The sequence below is a fragment of the Fundulus heteroclitus genome, chromosome 11 (genome assembly GCF_011125445.2).
Source record: "Fundulus heteroclitus isolate FHET01 chromosome 11, MU-UCD_Fhet_4.1, whole genome shotgun sequence".
In the NCBI taxonomy this organism is placed as follows: Eukaryota; Metazoa; Chordata; class Actinopteri; order Cyprinodontiformes; family Fundulidae; genus Fundulus; species Fundulus heteroclitus.
The window spans coordinates 3,245,726-3,266,602 of NC_046371.1; the positions used below are offsets into that span (position 1 = coordinate 3,245,726).

At 43.6% G+C, this 20,877-nt stretch overlaps 1 protein-coding gene across 1 annotated transcript in view; it reads left to right on the plus strand.

The window, feature by feature from the left end:
• Positions 1–20,877, plus strand: part of zbtb16a (zinc finger and BTB domain containing 16a) — a gene marked incomplete in the record, with an annotated part of 327,435 nt that overhangs the window by 83,172 nt on the left and 223,386 nt on the right. The window contains 1 exon segment of the mRNA XM_036142739.1: positions 7,278–7,375. Coding sequence (XP_035998632.1) covers positions 7,278–7,375 — 98 coding nt within the window.

Here is a 20,877-nt window from a genome sequence, read left to right on the forward strand (position 1 = left end):
GTCCGGTTGATTCCATCAAGTTGCAGACTTTGCAGCAATCCCTCTTCCTGAGGAAGCACGTGGTGACAGTGGAGAGGAACAACAAGTGGAAACCTTCTGCAGAACCAGGCACAGTAAGAGTGGGTCCTTTGCCTGATTGGTAGTTGAGAAGCTAGAAAGGAGACACAGGCAAAACAGTGATGCACTGAACCAGGAGTACTTTCTATGAGAGAGGGGGGAAAAAGAAGAGTAAATACAGTAAATGTTAGCATTATTACTGTCAATGGCTCTATACCAAAAGGAAACCCAGAAAATATGGAAACTCAAAGCCAGGAGTATCTTCTATGGGGGGTGGAAGAACTAGGTCAATTTCACACCTTTGGATGCCGTTTCTGGTCTTATATTTAATCTCAGCTGTTCTGATATGTAGAGGGGGGAAAAAAACAGGTTGCACCTTTTCTGTGATGAATTAATGGGATAAAGGGATAAAGCACAGCAGCAGAGAAGAGGATGGCATGACTGACCTGTACAGATGGGGAGAAAGTCTGGAGTCCGTACAGTCTCTCGTTCGGGCAATTCAATCTTCTACCGCCGTTTTAGACTTAACACGGTGCCATTATAATTTGGTTTTAAATAGGTTGCCATTTATTCAGGGTTATAACATCTGGAACCTTTTGTCTAAGACTGTTAGACCTCGAAAAGGACCCGATGCTTGTCTTCTGTCTGCTTAAGTACCCTTGAGTAGGTTTGTTTTGGATAAATTGATGCTATTTTGACCATTTATGATGGGCTGGAGACTTCAGTCAGTGGGAATTTAATATTTCTGCATGTCAAGCGTAACTGATTGGATGTTTCTATGTCCCATTATTACTGGTCATAATTGCTTTCATTATTAAAGCTGTGATCTATCTGCTCGCTGCTACATGTTGACACCATGCATACATAGAACAGAGAAGATGCAACATGTCACTGTTTAAAATAGGCTTCCTGTGGTTTCTATCACGGGTGAGAGGTGCAGCTATTTTTCTCTTCATATGAGCTCGAAGCACATTTTGCCCGTGGTCGGTGTCTGATATTATAAATAACTCAATAAGGATGAAAATCTCCTCGCTCTTCTGTCTGTTCTCTTTTCCTGCTGCCCTACCACTCATCTATGCTCAACACGAGTGCCTCGGCGCTTGGCGTGTGTGGCTTGAATTTATATGAACGTCTCCCCGGCGAGGGACGGCGGGGGCCGAGTCATTGATATGTGCAGCAGGGCTCTGGATAAACAGCCCTCGCCGCGCGGCGTTACGGCGGCCTTGCCTGATACATTTAGATTGAGCGAAGACAGAGAGGTGGGATGATGGGAGGGCGGCGAAATTGGACAGAGGAGATGACAGCAAAGGGAGCTGCTTTCTCCTGCTCCTCCAGACTGAAAGGATTCATGTAAATGTTAGGAAGCTCACACGGTGCGTCGGTAGACAGGACCGAGCTGCAGAGGACAACAAATAAACGAGGCTCTTATCTACGTGGGGGTCAAACTCCTTTTATGTTCTTCTCCATCATCCTCGTGTTTTCTCAGTGCAGAACGGAGCAAAAAGTCCCGTTGACAAAAGTCCCTGGACTTCCTCTCCCGCCGTCTCTGTCGGCAAAGCCAAACGAGAGGTGGCGGCTGCACGCCGGGCCACTTAAGGCTGCATTAGGATCAGCCACCCGAGTGTCACACAGCAGCCTTGTGCATCATTTCAGCTTTGTTTGCAGTGACAGGGAAGTCATGCAGCAGCAGCTTTCATCTTCAAATGGATACTTGCTTTGTTCAGGCTTTTATTTCTGCCATGCGTTACACCACTTATGCCGTGGAGATATTGGAAAGTCTTTTTTTTTTCTTTTAACGGAGCTACATTTGGAAAGCAATGCTTATTGGCCTGTGTCTCCTTTTAATGCCGTTTCAATGCTTCGTCGCTGTTGGCCTGTCGTGTTGGGTAAATGTTTAAGGCTACTTTTCTCTTCTCATTCAAGCTGCAGAACACGAAAGTGTCCACAGAGATCTGGTGTATTAAATTAAAAACAGTGGCAGTTGTTTGGACAGGCTTGGTTACTAACCAAGTGACTGTCCCGATAGTTCATGTCGAGAGCGCAATACATCGATATATCGACATAACGATTGATGCAGAATTAAAATAGCAATCCGAATCACTACTTTTAGGATTAGACTTAGACTTAGACAACTTTATTTGTCATATTGTATGCACAGAGTGTGTACAGAACAAAATTTTGTTGCATACAGCTCGTAAAATGCAGTGCTACATGTTGTAAATAAAGGATCCACCTTTATTTTGAAATTGATGCATGAGCCTATATAAAGTGTACTGGTGATATATTAATATATTAAAATTAGAAGAATGCTGCTTTGGATTTAAATGCCTGATACATGTAATGTTTTTGTTTTTTGTATCGCATCATATCGACTCCATTGACAGGAAATCTCATCGTCATCCAAACAAATCCAGATACCGTTGCATCGTGCCAAAGCGGGTTATTTACTCCCCTACAAAGAGCGCGAAGTGGATCATCTTTGTTTGTTGTTGTCTTTGTTTACCTGGTCTCCTGTTTCAGGTGGCGGTGCCGTTTACCTCATCTTACCTCTGTAGACATCGTATGAAAAAGAGGGCAGGTGGGGAGCTTGTGTGTTTCCTTCACCGAACGTAGCAGTAGTTATGATTTATACCCAGCCAAGTCCGGCGGCAATATGAGGCGGTAAAAGGAAAAAAAAAAGAAAAAGAAAGAAGGAAAAGCTTCTGAATTACACCAGGCAAGCTGTTACGGCTCAATAACACGGGCCTGTAATCGGCTCACATTTCAGCCGCACACACACGACTGAAGCCGAGCGGGCCTCGGTCGGCGCTGCGTTTTACGAGGAGGCGCGCCGCACGAGGTGATCAGCATATGTTCTGTTGACATAAATTTCAGATTTACTGCCGCTGTCAAAAGTGACTGTTGGACAAAGTTGATTATTAACTGAGTTAAATGGCCTGAACGAGTTTTATGAGAACTTCCTTAATGGCTACAGTCAGTCTGTTTCAAATCAGCCTGCGTCCCTCCCACCGCGCGCCCAAACACACACACACACACACACACACACACACACACACACACACACACACACACACACACACACACACACCTTCCAGCATCGTTCTCAGCAGCAAAGCATGAGCAGATCATTTTGATTTTGGTATTCTAATGTCTCTTTAAAGATCAATAAATGAATCCGCCACCAAGCAGTTGTTCACAAACGATGGTTTCCCCAGGCGAGGCTGTTTGAACGTTAGTTTGGCTTCATCTAGTTTCGGCCATCCAGTCGGTCTGGGAAATCCAGATTTTGATTTGTAAAGATATTTTTATTTCCATTGTTTTAAATTTGTCTATCCATCGATTCATCTGTTATTCTGTTTGACCGTTTGTCTGACTCTCTCTCCACCACGGTTAGGAACAGTTGCGCCTGTTTTCTTCTTTTCTCTCTTCCTCATCTGAGGGTCTGTCACTGACCTTTGTGGGCAAAGTAATTTGTGTCCAGTGGGAGCATCTGGTGCCATGAGACTCTGTCCAACAGACTAAATATTACATTAGCAGGAATCCATCCATCCTCCATTCACCACACACTGCCCTTCCATCCATCCCTGCTTCGTCCCACTGCTAGGTCGCCATCCGTTGATCCGTCCAGTTATTCTGAAGCTTGACTGCAGTTTTATTTTTCTTTTTATATATAAATTTACTGTTTTTATGTATTTGAATGTTAAAATGTAAAAAAATAAATAAATAAATTCCGGCTCCCTGTGCTTTATATCCTTTAAAGAAGCCTTTTTGTCCCGAGCATCAGCCAGGGAAGGCTCCTAACCGCCCTAAACTCTACTTTCCATACGCCGGATTATTTTAACAGGATCGTTTTCATTCTCTTCTGCAATAATGTGCGTTTTCGCTGCACAGCGCTCGCAGTTGTAGTTAAATTTAACACACTCTCAGCTGCAGACACGACGCTTTGCTCATCAGCATTACATTCAGAGAGTTTAAAAGAAAAGAAAGAAGGAAAGAAAAAGCTAAACGAAGCGCTGGTTCCACTTTGAGTGCCCTTAATAAGTCCATCCATGCCTTATCGGTGCTCTGTCTGGGGGGCACAATGGTCAGATTGAGGCAGGACACAAAAGCCTTTAGAAAGTCTTTGTGCTCTGTGTGTGTTGCAGCTCGCCGCTTACGTGTGTTTCCCCTCTTATCGGCGTAAAAGTGAGTACCTCACGTATGCCCCCCCCCCCCCCCCCTCACCTCCTGTAGCTTTGCTCAGGTTACCTCGTCACCTCTGGAGATGGCCTACCGTTTAAAAACACTAATTTCTCAGGATTTTAATCTGCAGCTTCAACATATCAGATAATTACAGGATTTAGGTCAGTGAATCAGAGAGAAGATGCAGCTGTTTTTTTCACCCCGCGGTGAAATATGCGTTCCAGACTACGAGTGGCAGAAGAATGCGACGTAGTTGAGAGACAGTTGCTGTTGAATGGTGGCACTATGTTTGTAACAGCAGCTGTTTGACATGTAATCCGTCTATATGCTCGCTTTCTCCGTGTCCCATTCCTCGGCTGTTGGACATAACTGAGAGGAACTGGATCAGAGGAATGTAAAGCTACTATAATTCAGTGACGCATCAGATATACTGTCCAGGAAGCGTTTCAGTAATGAAGGTAGAAAAGTCATCCGGACGGGTTCTTCTTTGTTGAAACGTTTCGTCTGAGGAGTGAGAAGCAAACAGGAAGCAGAACCTTCGCATAGTGGATCAACAAGTTTGAGTTTGATGACCAAAACTGGTGCTTCCCATGCAAAAGAGGACCATCAGCCTAGCTACCGGTCGTTAGCGCTCTGATGGCCGCTCGTTGTTCCCATAGGGTTGCGTCATCCTCGCAGCAACTGGACCTGGAGGCCTCCACCCTGTTTAATGATGGCCGGTTCTTTTCACATAAACGGCCTCTTTAACTCCTCGCTTAATGCAGCGTTCCTCTCCATGAAGGATTGAGCGCTGGCCTTCAGATCAGAATGAACCGCAGAATCCTGGCCTGATGATGTTGCTCTTCTCTACTGGGCCGTACCTTTGCCCAGTAGCTGCTTTGTTTCCCCTGATTCCCCCTAGAGCTGCTCACAGTCCTCCTGACACCTAACACCATACCAGGAGCCCAGATCTTTGGGGTGGACCAGTCTTTGAAAGGCACTGGGACGTCATGGTTAGAAAATAAACATCTGAAACTCCCAAAGCATGGCTGGTCTGGGGTCCAATGGCTGGCTGGAGCCCTGTTTGGATTTCTTGTTTGCTTCTGAGGACAGCCCAGTTGTATAGCCACATTGCCCTGTCTAGTGTGTGATTTAACCTTCTCCCCAACGCCTCAGTTTGTGCGGACGTTGTCTGGTCTATCATCCAGAGTCCTGGTGACTCGGGCTGCAAGTACTGGTCTGTGTGGAAGGGTTAGCGCTAGGTAGAATTATTTTAATTTCTAGATGTCTCCATACTCCCTCTCTCCCTTTCTCGTTTTTTTGTCTCTCTCTTCTCTTTTTGGGAGCAAATTCATAATTTATAGGACCTTTCGTTCACTTGCATCTTCCAAAGCTAAGTTAATTTTCCTTTGATTGCCAGTTTATCTCATTAGGTTTTATCATGACTGGTTATCTGCCCTCCTAACATTGCCTCATCCAGTTTTAAGTCTTTTATGCAGCACTTACTCGCGAGCACTCTGCTTAAACTCCTGCAGCCAACGCAGGAGAAGGCGCCCTAATCTCTGTCTGTCTTTGTCTCGTCACCGCTGCCGTCTTCCCCCCACGTCGGATTCGAGGTGCACAAGAAAGCTGTAAATCAATTTGCATTCGACATCTGACACCAATCAGTCATGTTTCAGGAGAGCAGCTCCACCTCCTCCTTGGAGACTCGGAGAGCCGGCGTGATGGATGGCTGTCATCTCGCCCAAGTTGAGCGGATCTCTTATCAAGGGCATTGTTTCCCCAAGACCTCGCTCTGCTGATCGGTCTGTGCCACCTGACTTCACGGCGGGATTGTGAAATCTGTTTGACATTCTTCTTCTTTCACCTGAACGTTGAATCACACGCTTTTCTTTCTGCGCCACAGTTCTGGCCTCGCCACCTGCCTTGGTTTTGGTTCCCCGTTAAGATCAAGCTGTGTGACTGATGCGGAAGATTAAACTCTGAAACGGCACCGACTCGACGAACAATCATCACTTCCGTGGGCGTGAGAGTGCTGCCGCTCTCAAGATGAAGTATTTGAAGTATTTAGGAGCCTTAAGGCTCTGTGGCAGTTGTTTGGCAATTCTTGTCACCTTAATTGCTTTAGAGCGCTGTTTTAGATATCTCTCAAGAATAATATGCTTTTCACCGAGCCGTGGGGTCCTTGAAGGTTTCGTAACACAGACGGTTGTAGTGTTAGTCTCTCAGGTCTGTTATTTAGTTACCTAACCTTCAAGGCCTTTGCCACATAATCAAATATTGACCCTTCTTCTTGTCTGACCTTGTGCACCTAAACTGTGTGTCAGCCTAATGACTGTCCGTTTGGAAATGGACGATTTATTGCCAATCGAGGCCCTGACCCTGCTCATAAAGCCATTAGCTGCGCTGCGACTTTGAATGAGGGAAGCATTCTGATTCAGTTTGCTGCAGCTTCGCTTGAATTTCTCTTTGCCGGCTCCCAGTCGGGCTCCATTGACCTGTAGCTGTGGAACTGAGTCTCATTTTATCTGCTGTCCTAAGTGTAACATTTTCTCTTAAACTGTCAAACCAGTTGGTTTTGTCATAACATGTCCCGAGTTAAAAAAAAAAAAAAAAAACTCATTGGAGATATTCTGCGCAGAGGTCACTGGTCATCTTTGCCTTTCTGTGATTTGGAAGGATTTTGCTGTTCTGGTCTCTGCAAATCTGACTTTTTGGGTTGAGAAAGGAAGCAATGGAACTCTTTCAGAGACACCCTGTGCACTTTCTGCCGTCTACTCATAATCTTAGTCAGGAAAAGTGGTCATGAGACGCTAATAAATACTGACTGACTGTTTTCACTTATCCTTTATCCAATCGTCTAGAGAATTTCTTGAGATTGTGGCATGACGTGTTGTTTTTGAGCTCTTTTAGCCTACTTCGTGTTGTCAGACAGGTTCTGTTGAAGTGATTTCTTGATTCTACTGCAGTATTCAAGCCATTCTGGCTAGTTAAATTACACTCTAACCAATGGTTTATAGTTGTTATAAGATTGTTTTTTTTTCTCCCTCTGTCCACAGAAAGATGCACAGTGGAATGAAGACCTACAGCTGTGAACTTTGTGGGAAGAGCTTTCTGGACAGCCTCCGTCTACGGATGCATTTGCTCTCTCATTCAGGTAACGATAAAATGAACATAAAATAAAATAAGCTGTTGGATTCCACCGTGTCCGAGTAAACCGATTAACAGAGTAAACTACTAACATTAAAATATCATTACAAGCCATTTCTAAGGTTCAAAGGAGACATTTTGCTTTCTAAGTTTGACCAGTGCACATGTAAGGATTTCTATATATATAAATAAAAAAAAACATTTTTGGATAATGCTTGACTTAAAAAGCTTGCACAGTTGTCAGGTTTTAATATATGCATAATAAACAAACACAACACTGAAGATTCCCCTGCGTTAAAGCGCTTCTTAATATCTGGATAACATAATGAGTTAATATTTAACGTTACAGAGTTTATCTCTAACGGCCTTATTCTCTCTCTGTTAAGATAAAAGTTTCAAATCTTTATTTTTGATCTAAATCAAGCTCAGATACGAAACTAAATTACAGAACCATAACACAAGTTCTAAAGCACAATCCAAAAGGATTTATTGGCCACAACATCAGTGGACGCCTTTTCAATGATGAGACGAAAATAACTACAATGTTGAACTCAGGTTGTGATTTGGTAACATTTAATGAAAAAGGGACTTTTATAGTTCTAATTTTCAGATTCTGACCAATGTTGTTCGGAAAGTCCCCCCGGTTCCCAGTCCCATCCAGACCGTTAGGAACCATGCATGTGCAAAACGCTAAAGTGTTTATTACTTTCAGTGCATGTTTGCTCAATTTTAGATTTTTGAAATTCTCTCCCCCAACATTAGATTCTGTTAAGTTCGTTCTAAGACTCCAGCTTCAGAAATGCAGCCGTCTTGTTCTCAGTGTCTGACATTTCAGTTTTATATCACCAAGAATAAAGATCTGGGGATAACACTGCAGCAGCCTTTCATGGTTCACAGAAATAATATTAACCGGCATCCTCTACTTTTACTGGCACCTCTGGGGAAACGAAAAATGTATTAAAATAAATGTATGTTTTACTGCGGCGGTATAATATATCCTAGTGAAAATCATAGTCAAATCCCATTTTAGGAAATAACTGTTTCCTACTAAATCTTCTGGCTGCAGACTTTGGGAGCTCTGCTGCAGGCCTCCCTTCTATCTCTGTCCATCGGCTTACTGTGAGTGAAGACCGTCAGTGCCACAAAATATTAAAAAGACATAAAATAGAAACTGGATCTGTTGAGATTATTGGTAACAAAACGGGGAGTTTGACATTCCGAGCTCCAAATCTGGGCCATCCCAAAGATTTTGACGCCTCAGCTCAAACGTTCAGGTGTTTTGGGATCCAGCGACGTCCCCGGTCCGGGTTTCTGCGGCGCGTAATTACAGGAATCGTCTGTTTTCTGGTGTCTTAGCAGCAGTTTAACAGTGACTGACACTGATGCTGACAGCCTCGCTATGTTTATGACAACGATGAATGACAAACTCACGCTGCGCCAGTGAATTGGCTCAGCGCACAGCTCAGTGTGTCACAAGCACAAGTTGCTCCGAGCAAATATTCCCTGTTTATTTTTAAATTACTCCCCGTTTTCACAATCCTCGCTGCGCAAACATGTGACAGCCACCCAGCGAAGCCGCGGCCCTCCTTCCTCTGCGTCACTCGTCAGAGCAGAAAGGTTTGTAGATGTCTACGGCCCGACGTCTCTAGTCACTCCAGTCATTTCCTCTGATGTGCTTATCCTGAAGCTGCTGCTAACACATTTACATCACTTAAACTTTGTGCTTGTGAGATTTTAGATACTTTTGGGATGTTTTTGCTCCTAAAATCCTTAAACTGTCGGCCTCCGTCCCCAGTCACCGATTTTGTAAAGCTCTGATCTGCCGATACCGGTTGTAAGAACTATTAAAAAGGCCACAATCTACTTTAAATTTAAACCCTAAAGTTAAGTTAAAAGACACTGAAAATTTACTTGTATTGTAAAAACATCTCTAATTAAATCTATATAAATAATTAAATATCAGATATGCAGCATATTGCAAGATATTTATTCTATATGATCCATTTGGGATAAAAAATTGTTACATTTAACATAATATTTGATCGTTCACCTTTTTGTTTCTTGTTCGTTTTTTCTTCTATTTCTATTTTTAAACATTCTGTACATGTTACTTATTAGAAAAGATTATTGTAACTACAAAGGAGTGATATCATGTAGAATTAACAAGAATCTTTTCTGTGATTGTTCATTATTTTTATTATCAGGGCCAGAGGTGATATAAATGACAGAGAGCAGCCGCTGTTACACAGCTCTGCGCTTACACAATATTTTAAAAAAATGATAAATAATTACGTTTTAGATGTTTTTTTTATCACTAGAAATTAGCATAATTAGCTTAATGACTAGCATTACTGTCTCTGTGTTTATTTCTCAGATATTAAGTACACCCTCACTATATAACCCCCTGAGCTTATTTTAAATAAACAAGCCTTCTTTGAGTCTTCACTCAGAAACGACTTCCACTCTGAGGAGTGTTGCTGTCATGGAGTCGTGATCAGAAAAGATCTTTCATTGTGAGACTGTGCCTGTTCCTGGGGATTCCTGTTAAAGAAAACCAAAAGTTCACTTTCGCAGGTTAGCATTTTACATCAGACAAATAAAGGAAAAAATATTAAAAATACAGAAATGTGGGCCTACTGAAAGGCGTGCACAGCTTCTGCTCTCAGTACTTGGTCAGGGCTCCGTTTGCATGAATTAATGCATCGATGCAGTACGTTTCCAACCACACATTTTCCTTCCACTAAACTTTCCAGTAATGCCTGTGAATACAGCTCTCTGTGAACAACCGGCATTGTGTTAGATGTCAGGGAACGTCTGCTGGGCGTTCGTCACATCGATGATCTTCCCTCTGATCATCTGGGGCCATAGCATAAAATATATGTGTGCGTTTAAAAAGGCCCCATTATCAGTTTTATGGAATATTATTCTGAGGAATTTGTTTTGGGTTGCTTTTAGCATCAGACGGTTAACGCTAAGATGAAATACTAGTTTCAAGTTGTTCCTGCTTTAAGTTTTCAGCAATCTTTACCTTATATCCCGTGTCTTTTTCTTAGCATTTACACAATAAAAATAAATACATTTATTACAAATCTGCAAATCTCGGAAGACAGGAAAAGGTGTTTTGTTCTCCCAGCGGGTGCCAAAAGGGGAACATCTGTGTATCAGGTTTTTATTAGGAAACGTTTGGCAGGCCTTCGACTCCACTCTGAGGGTCTGAGGGTCAACAAGCATCTCCTGAAAACACATTTTCTGAAAACGGTCTCCTCACAGCAAAATGCAGTGAGTCAGAGTTGAGATCTGCTGTCGTTGAACGAGACGCCGGTGTTAGGTGATCAAATGGAAAAAAAGAGAAAACTCTAGGAAGAGCCGCACACTCCAGCGTGAGAGAGGCGCCCGAGCGGAAGATGTGGGCAGTGTATTTTTAGCAGCAGTGGCAGCGAGTGCACAAACTTTTTTCTTTCCTCTTTCCGTGGCTCGGCGCGCGACATCAACCTGCGCTGCTGCGCACATCGCTGTCGATTCATCGCCGCTTTGGTCTGGAGTTAAAGGCAAGCCGAGCGCCTCTGTGGAGACGGGCCACGGTTAGGGAAGAGACGGAGCTTCTTTGATACTTTTTGTTGTGTTTTTTTTTTTTATTCCTCCTTTTTTTTTTTTCGTTTCTCTTCTGCTCCTCCGCCTCCACCGTTTGACTCTCAGGGCTTATTCCGGGTCTGACAACACATCTAGATTTTTTTTATCATGTCTCTTTGTAATGACGACACTTCACCGAGCCCCCCCCCCCCCCCCCTTTCTCCTCCGCCTCCGCCGCCATACTCCGTCAGCTCGCATCACAAAAGGCGGAATATGGTGGCGCTGAGGCGGGAGGCTCCTTGGTATGCGCGGCGTGTCGCGGAGCGTTTCAGACGCCGCCGCCGCCTCGCTCTCTGCGTCTCTGTGTGTCTCTCCCTCTCCGCCTGTCCTTCTGTCCCCGTCTGTCCGTCCCTCCCTGTGTTTGTTGCGCAGCAGATTTGGCAGCTGGCCCGTCTGGGCAGCGTGCCACCTCTCAGAGTACAGTATGTACAGTCTACCTTCTGCCAGCGATTTCATTTGTGTTTTCCCCTCGCCTTGTTTCCATCTCAGGGCCACGTGCGTTTTTCCTCCTTCTCCTGTTTGTATTGTTTCATCTCCACATGCTGTCTAATGTTTGACAGGCTTCGCTGAGCCCAGGCCTGCGTGCAGCACGGCGGGGGGACCGCCACTCACAGCCTGTCCTTTCTGATATTTCTTTACACAGTGCTGTGTCAAAGTATTTGCACCCCTTTTTTTGTTGTTGTTGAGATTTTCAGCCATAGAGAAGCACAAAGTAGCCCCTAATGTTGGTTTTCAGTATCTCCTTCCCTGTTGCTGCTGAATAAAATCATTCCCACAGCATGATGCCGCCACCACCGTGTTTCACAGTGGGTGTGGTGCAGTGCCACACTTATCGCTTTGCATTTAGGCCTAAAAGTTTATTTCTGGTGTCATCTGACCAGAACTTCTTCCACGTTTATTGTGTTTCCTACATGGCATGTGGCAAACTGCAATGATTGTCTCTCCAATGGCTCTTCCAATAAAGGCCAGATCTGCTCAGAGCGTGTTTTATAGTTGTCCTGTAAACGGGTTCTCCCACCTGAGCTGTATGCCTCTGCAGCTCCTCCAGAGTCAACATTGGCTTTATGGGTAGACAAACACAATGTGGTGCATGCTGCATGTAAAGTGTGAAGGGAAAGGAGACCGATGGATAAAAGCGTCAACACAGCATAATGCTGCCAACACCGAGTCTGAATGGTTTGTTCCTGCTTCACATGTCAGCCAAAACCTTTAGTTCACTTTAGTGCATAAGTCAGACTTCTCTGCAGCTCCTCCAGAGCTACCACTGAGCTTTTTGGCTGCTTCTCTGATTATTACTCTCCTTGCTCGGCTTGTCCGTCCCTGTCCTGCTAGGTCTGCAGGAGGTCCATCCTCTCTCCAGGTCCAGATGATGATCAGAGCTCTGGATGTTGTTGTAGAACCTGACCCTGTTTTAAACTGGACCAGAACCTCCTCCCTGACCCGTCTGCTGGGCTCCTTGGTCTTAAAACAGCTGCTTTCTAAAGGCAGAAGATCAGAGAGCAACCAGCATCATGGAGACCAAGATTAAATTACAATTAGTAGATTTGCTCATTCGGTGACTGCTGAAAGGAACTGGTTGTGTTGGATTTTAATCCGGGTAAAGGGTCCAGAATACAAATGTACACACTTCTCAGTTTTGTATTTGGGAACGATTTAGAGAACCCTGCAGCATTTCCCTTCAGAATTATGCACTCCTTTGTCGGCCCAGTAAATAAAATGTAATTATAAAACACTATTGTTGCTGTTGTAATGTGACCAAATATGAAAAAGTTTAGGAGTATAAATAAGAAGTTGAACGCTCCCTAATTCCACTTATTATATTAGGTCTCTAAATAAAGTGAGCTTAGGGTTGAAGCATGATGCTTGATTTCCCTTTCACTTCTAATTTCTAAAATGTTTTTCAGTGAGAATGTGTGGGAAACGGCAAATTTTGCTAAACTTTTTTTTCACAGTGGGAGCACGGTCAAAGAAAAGAGCCATTAAATATTGAGACAGATCTGGATCAGTTTCAGAAAATCTGGCAAATAGGGCATTTACCTCAGGAGGATGTGCCTTCAGTGCGCCTTCCAATTACATTTTCAAAGACGGCAAGTAGAAAAATATTTTGTAGTCCTAAAAAAAAAACCTGCACAGCTTTTAAACTCCTTAATATTTAAGAATTTATGTTTACTGCTTTACTTTTTTTTATTAATAAAATAAAGCCTAAAAGAATTGTATCTGACGGGTATTGAGGTGAAAATGCATCTAATTTCAAGCTAAATTGTCCATAAAGGTCTAAGGCAGTGATGTCAAAAGTCATTCCTCCAGGGTTCTGCAATGTTTTATATGTTGCCCTGATCATCTTGACACGTTAAACCCACTGAATCTTTGGCCACTCCCACTTTGGTTCCACATTCTGGCTTCATTGTTCAAAAACGCACATCTTCTCCGCCCTGAGCTGCAAATTCCAGATGTGCCCTAAGAGAGCTTCTCTTTTGGGTCACTTTTTATATTTGGCTCATCAGAAGTGTGTTGATGTGTGAAATAGCTTGTTTTATTAAAGAAAGTTGCAGCTTTTCTAGACTACACCGTGCATATATTAAGTTAAAATATATTTTGCTAGAGTAGAAGGCTGTAAATGAAGTCTGCGTCCCCTAAGCCTAATAATCAGAAACAAGCACCATCACGATTAGTCAGGAGGAATGTTGGCCCACCCTGCTTTGCAGAACGGCTTTAATTCAGGCACACTGGATGAATTATGAGCAACTATGGACTGTTTAAAGTTATGACACAGCATCAAATTTAAGTCTGGACTTTGACTAGACCACTCTGAAACCTTTGTTTTGTTGATTTGCCTTTTTGAGGCATTCGGAGTTGCCGTTTCTGGTGGCTTTGGATCGTCAGTACTTTCTACTAGAGAGAAGGATCCATGGCTCCTGGTACCGCCACACTGCCACCACCGTGTTTGTTGTTTTTCTGACAGCGTTTTAGTTTCAGACCAGGCGAATCGGGTCACACACCCTCCTTACCATCCCACCTCCATCTCAGCGGTCCAAAAAGTAATTTCCCGTCTGTCTTTGGGATCAAGAGGTTTTTGGCCAACAGCGGTTCTGGTCTTTGGACTCTGCTATGGAGGCTCTCTTTCTCAACATTGAATCATGTCCTTTGACTTTAACTGAGGCGAGTGAGCCCTGCATCAGGCACGGTGGGCCGTTTTCTTTTAAAATCCTTCAGCCTACTGCTTCTGCTGAAGTGATTTCTTGATTATCCAGGTCTGACGCAGAACAGGCTTGGGTGTGGTTGGGGAAATATAACTTGAATTAATAAAATTAGCAATTACAGTTAACTCATGATCCAACAGGAGGGGTGTGATTACCTTTCACGTAGATCCAGGTTGGTTTGGATCTGGGTTTTTTTCTCTTAATAGATTAAATCATTGTGTGAAGAACTGCTTTTTGGATTCCCTCGGGTTATTTTTATATAATATAATAATTTTGATGAACTGCTAGTTTTTCACCGTGCTGTATCTCCATCGTTATTGTTGAGGATGGGACTCGACACGCTGATCTTCAGGCATTTTGAGGCCCATAATCCGGTGTGTCACAAAGGATTCATCACTGTGGCATGGAGCCAGATTACCTTGGTGGTTTATTAAGTCTAAAGAAACGGCAATAAACCGACAGCCTGTGCACTCAGTAGGTAGTAAAATGCTGGTGCACAATGTTAATTTGTAATTTAGAAACAAAACAAAGTATGTGTGTGGATGTTGAAGCTGAAACCCAGTTTTGTTTAAAGGAAAATCTAGCAGAGCAAATCTAGTCCTCCCACTGCCCTTAGCCAGCTGTTTAACTTGGCTCCTAAATGCCATTTCACTGCTCTAATCTGATCCCAGTCATTACCTTAGAGCAGAACGCTCCTGCAAATGAGAGCATTTCAATAAGAAAATGCGGTGAATTCACACAGAAATGGTGGGAGGGCAGCCTTCCCATTGAGCCTTGCCTGTTTCCTTCTCCGTGGCGCTTTTTGTCTGGCCCGTTCGGCGCTCCGCTCGGTCGGCTGTTTTGGCGCGTTGCCGGCTCTTCCCTCGCAGTGATGACGACATATTTGTGCCGGCAGGTCTGGATGTTCTGCCAGCATTCCAGCATTTATGATCGCTCGCAGATGTGAGTCCAGGAACACACTGTACTGTACCCAAACCCAGAAATTAATGAAAGTTGACTGCCTTCCAGGCCACAAATTCCTAAATGTGCGCGTGCGCATTCCCGGCTGCGGTGCGTATGCATGAGGGAGACGAGAGTCAGGGGATTCAGGGATGGAGGGGGGGGGGGGGTTGCTATTTAAAGCAAGTAGCAGGAAGTGAAGTAGATCAGAACAAAAATGCACCAAATTGTTCAGTGGTTTTGATTTTTTTTGGTGGTTTCACAGCTGATTTTTCTCTCCTGACTTCATGCACGCACTCCCTCAGAGGACTGTGCAAAGGTCTTGAGTCACAAACGTTTAACTCAGCGTTACTGAGTCAGAAACAAACCCCAAAGTACTTTGATGTAAAGTTTTACCAGCTTTGCACCTGCAGAAACTCATTCTTCCTTGAATAATTAGTCAGCTTGGATAAAGAACATCTGAACTTTGACTAGGCCATCCCAGTAGATGGAAGCTAGAATAGCATCGACTCTTCTGCAGCCTCTAAAAGGATTTCTTCCAGGATTGTCCTGAATTTTATTCCATCCAGCTTCCCACCAACACTGATCAGCTTCCCTGTCCCTGTCAAAGCCACCCCCCCCCCACACACACACACACACACACACAGCATGATGCAGCCGCCACCATGTTTCTCCTGCATGGTGTGTTCTAGGCGACGGACATTGTTCATTTGCACCAGTTGCATTTGTAATGAGATTAAATTACACACAGGCAGACTCGTTTTACTCGTTAGGAAGCTTATTTAAGACAATTGGAATTGCTGGAATGTATTTAAAGGCATCAGAGTAAATTGGTGTGAATACAAATATTTCAGATTTCAGATTCATTTAAAATATTCAACAAGCGTTTTCCTTCCACTTTATTCCCTATGGTCCACTTTGTGTCGGTTTATCGCATAAAACCCAAATAAGATATTTGCATACTTCTTCTAAACACCATATATTACTGTTTAGAAGTGCAGTGCCTGACAGAGAAGACCAACAGCAGAAGCTCTTTGTAAAGTGGCATAACATAACTCCTCCTCTGCCACTTAAAACTAAGATCACACTTCTCGCCGTTCTTCCCCCTCCGACCCCGTTGATTTACGGTTCCCAGCACCGCGGGGATCGGGCCACAGAAGGACTCCCAGCTGGGCTCTATTACACGGCAGGGCGCAAGTGAGAGGTGACACGGCACAGGGGTCCGCTCATAACACAGCAGCGTCAGGCGTAGCTGTCAAACTAATATTTTTAGTAGCCCTCAGAGGCCGTGGAGGTGGGGAGGGGCGGGGCGAGGTGGGGAGGGGTGCTTGTTAGACCTGCGTCCTGAGCAAATGCGACTTCATTGGAAACGTGTTCCTCGGAGCGAGAGCCCTCCTTAAGCCAGAACTCTGTGTGCCTGCGCTCTGGGCTTCTGGGAAAAGAAGTGAGGTTTTGCAGAAATAAAACAGAAAAATAGCCGGGCTGAGCAGTGTGTGAAGGACGATCCTCTCTGTGATAAAGTCTCTGGATGAGCGGGCTGGCAGCGCCGCGTCTAGATTCACTCTCAGGCCTGATGGCTTGTTGCTGTAAATGTCATTTTCTGCTCGGTGTGTTCCCCTCCTGACGCTCTGGAAGTGACAGCGTGGGTATTAGCTCTAAATTAGACTCCTGAGAAAGCCGGCACCTGCATCCTGAGGATGTTTGAAGCCAATGTCGTTGTCATGACTTCACCATCTCATTTAAGGCCATTAATAAATACACCTTACAGGTAATGACCCAGTTATGGACCCCATTATACCAGCAGAGCAGCCTTACGTCTTTATGGCATAGATTCAACGACATGCCAGGGTCATTCCTCACAAATCTCTGTCCAGATTGAGATGATAGCATCACACAGTTGCTGCAGATGTGTCGGCTGAACGTCTACGGTGCAACACACCTGTTCCACTACGTCCCAAAGATGCTCCGTTGGGTTGGAGAGCCGTGAACTCATCGTCCAGGTTGAGATGAGTTAAACTTTGTGACATGGGGAGCGTCCTGCTAGAAGCAACCGATGGTGGACGTGTAGCCTGTGGTCATAGAGGGATGGAGGTGGTCTGCAAGAATACCAAGCTAGGCTGTAGGGTTTAAACCATTCTCAACTGGAACCAGGGGGCCCAGACTCCAGCAGAGCCGCTGATATAAAGCAGTATTTATCCATCCTTTGTCCTTTAAGCCAAGTTCTGACCCAAACATCTAAATGTTGCACCTGAAATCCAGACTTATTGGACCAGTGGGTGTTTTTCTAGTCCTACTCTGCAGTTCTAGTGAGTTGGTTTGCGTTGTAGAGTCAGTATCTTCTGCTGAGCCCCATCTACCTCCAGGTTCCCCCTGTTCTACGTCCAGAGAAGGTCTTCTGCACATCTGGGCTGGTTATTGGAGCTAATGTTACCTGTCTATCATGCTCAGACCTCTGACATCAACCAGGGATTTTTCTCCACCCGGCTGCTGCTCGCTGGATATTTTCTCTTTTCTGCGCCATTCTCTGTAACCCTAAGAAACGGTTTGGAAGAAAAAATCCCAGTAGATCAGTTTCTGAAACGCTCAGATCAGCCTGCCTGGAACCAACAACCCTTCAAAGCCACTTAAATCTCCTCTCTTCCCTGTTCTGATGCCTGCTTTGAACTCCAGACACAGATTGGCTGATTCATCTTCTGTGGTAAAAAGGAAATTGATGATGTTTACTTCATAAAGTGCTGTAAGGTACCACTTGTATGATGCACCCTATAAATATTTCACATGAATTCCCAACACTCCCAATTTAGTTTAGAGGAGTAATTTTTTTAGAAACTACTGGAGTAAATCCACCTGCAGCAGAAATAGGTTATGGAAACAATACATCAGTATCAGTTGCTTTTCTTGCAAAGGATCATGGGAAATGCAGTCCTAGTAGAAAATGGAATCAATAATCATCGGCTCATCATAAATCTGTTGCTTACAATAAATGCTGTTATTAATTCAAAGTAAATTTAATTAGATTGCAAACACTGAGTAGAAAAATCCACTTGTCATGCACCCGTCTAAGTTTCTATTGCAAGAGGGTGGAAAATTGTGAATTTAAATGCAGAATTGGTCAAAAAATACTTTGCATGTTAACTTTCACTCCACACCTGCTTTTCACTCCCTTAAGATAAAATCGGTTGTTAGAGAATATTTTCAGTCGAAATGAAAGTTAGTCTCTATGTAAAGAAACATGGCTGCAGAAAAGGGATAATATTCGTCATGTTAAGAGATTTAAGTATTACTACCAGTAATTATTTTTAAGTTTGTACTCATGATACCATCGAAATATAAAACAAAAAAATCCTGAATCTCATTCTGGCCTACGTTTCAGTGTGGATGAAAGCTACAGAGCCATTTACATGTAGACATCTATTGATGTCTTCACTCTAATCAAACCTGACTCTTAACATCTCCTTTAATCTAAATAGACACCAGACTCAGGGCTAAATGAGGACCAGTCAGTGTCCAGCCTTTAGATTAAGTTACTGTTCTTTTACTAATGCGAAAGCCTCATTTTACCCGTCAAAACCCTCATTTTAACAGATTTAAAATAGATTAACCCTTCCTAAGAAGTAATAGCAGTAATAAATAAAAGGAAAAAAGGTCCCGGCAGAAACCACTTCTTGCCAAACAAATGGCTCCAGTGGATTAGTGAATAATCCAATAACTGCGCTCATTTTTTTTTTCCTCTGGTGTCAATTACTCCAAAGCCAGTCGATCAAAAAAAGTTAGAACGAAAGCTCAAAGTTGACTTTTCAGCCCTCTCTATTTTATAACTAGAAGGGAAAAAAACCAGGAGGACTTTATCTTATTCCTTTTATTACAGGGATATTGCAGCTTTAAATCCTTTTGGTTGCTAAGTAGCGAGTGCCCCTGTGCTCCCTTAATGGGCTTGATTTGGTATTCCGCTCTGATGCCAAGTCTTATTTTTGTATGCGAGACAAAGTGTTTTGATGGAGGGTGATTGCTGAAACGTCTGTGTGTCTACCAAAGGCTGTTTTGTGCGTCTGTGTGTGGAGAGTGAGACTTTTATGGCCTCTCTGAGTACAGTACACTGTGTGCCTTCTGCTCAAAACAAGAACACAGTCGATTGAATTTTGGATTCGCTTCATCATCCCTCCCTCCTCCCAGCAGCTTTGTTGTCAGCAAGCACCGCTTGTGTGTGTGTGTGTGTGTGTCTGAGGGAGAGATGTGATTGCTTGCAGTGTGTTCATGATGCCAGTTTGTGTGTGTGTGTGTGTGGTAAAAGTCAATTATTGCAAAAGGCTGCCAATTAATTTGCTCTCCTGGAAATTCGAGTGATACTGTAGAATGCACACACCCATGAACGCACATGTGCGCGGGAACCAAGCACACACACACGCACACACACACACACCATTAACTCGAAAGGAGAGAGCAGACGCAATAGCTGCAGACGTTTGTTTGCTCCAGAATGGGATGTTAAAATAGGTCGTGTGTGTTTGGGGGGGGATGTTACAGGATGAATAGTGAACGTTGCTCAAAGGGGCTAAAGCGGGATCAGGTGGAAATGCTCTGTCGGCTCTCCCAGCGTTCTGGGAGCGTATTTATTCGGGCTAAGGGTCCTTCAGAACATCTCGGTGTAGCAGGATGACAGCAGAGCAGAGGGCTTCATAAATCCTCTGTAACGTTTGTATCTGAATGCATCCAGTAGGTGGTCTTCAAAACAGTAGCGACACAACTAATTGTTAGAAATAGTGTTGTGTATGTTGATTGTCTAATAATAACCAGCCCTGAATCCACCTCCATCCTATTTGTAACTCTTTAATTGCGCAACAGAACACGGTAAGACAGTCGTGTGTTCCTGCCATATACCCGCTCATCCCTAATAAATCAACAATAACTACGTTTACATGGACAAAAGTAATCGGAATAAAAATGCGTCATGTAAACAAGCCAATCGCAATAAAATGATCGGATTAAGCTCAATCGGAATTAAATTGTAATCCGGATGAGAGGGGATGTTTATGCCGATTGATAATCCGATCAACGTTCATTTAAATGCTTGTCAGGATCGAGGTATTCGGATTGTGGCAAGCTGACCAGAGTGCTCCGGCGTAAACGTGACGTATTTCCATGTTGGTGAGTGGTGGAAAAACGTTGATAAGTAAAACTGTCGGGGCTCCTGACAACCTTTCTATTCAAAATATTAGAAGAACTCAAAATTGTTTATTCAGTAATGTTTCAACAGTAATTAGAACATCGTGCAAGTCCTGCCTGGGCGCTTGAAGACAAACAAACTCATATAATACGGCTTTGTTTACTATTTTGTGTTGTTTGGCAAAGACCGAAATTATTATTCTTCTGTTTTTTTTTTTTTAGAGGAATTTGCTAACTTCGCATGTCAGAGTGGTTCTATTCTGAATAAAGCCAGGTGCGTAGAAACGCACATTATGATTGGACTAATTGAATTCATACAATACCGAATGCAACATAGCTGTTGTCACTATGAATTAAATTTGTTTCAACAGCACCAGCGACAGAGAAAAACACAGAAACACTAGGCCAGGAGTACTTTCTCTGGAAAAGAAAAGTAGATGGTTATCTGCAGCAGAAGCCGTGTCAGTGACCCTGTTCTGGAAAGTGACACAGTTAAACAGAGTATCACAGAACCAGGACTACTTTCTATGGAAGGGAGAAACTAAGGAGAGCACTACAAAGATAATGACAGCAATAG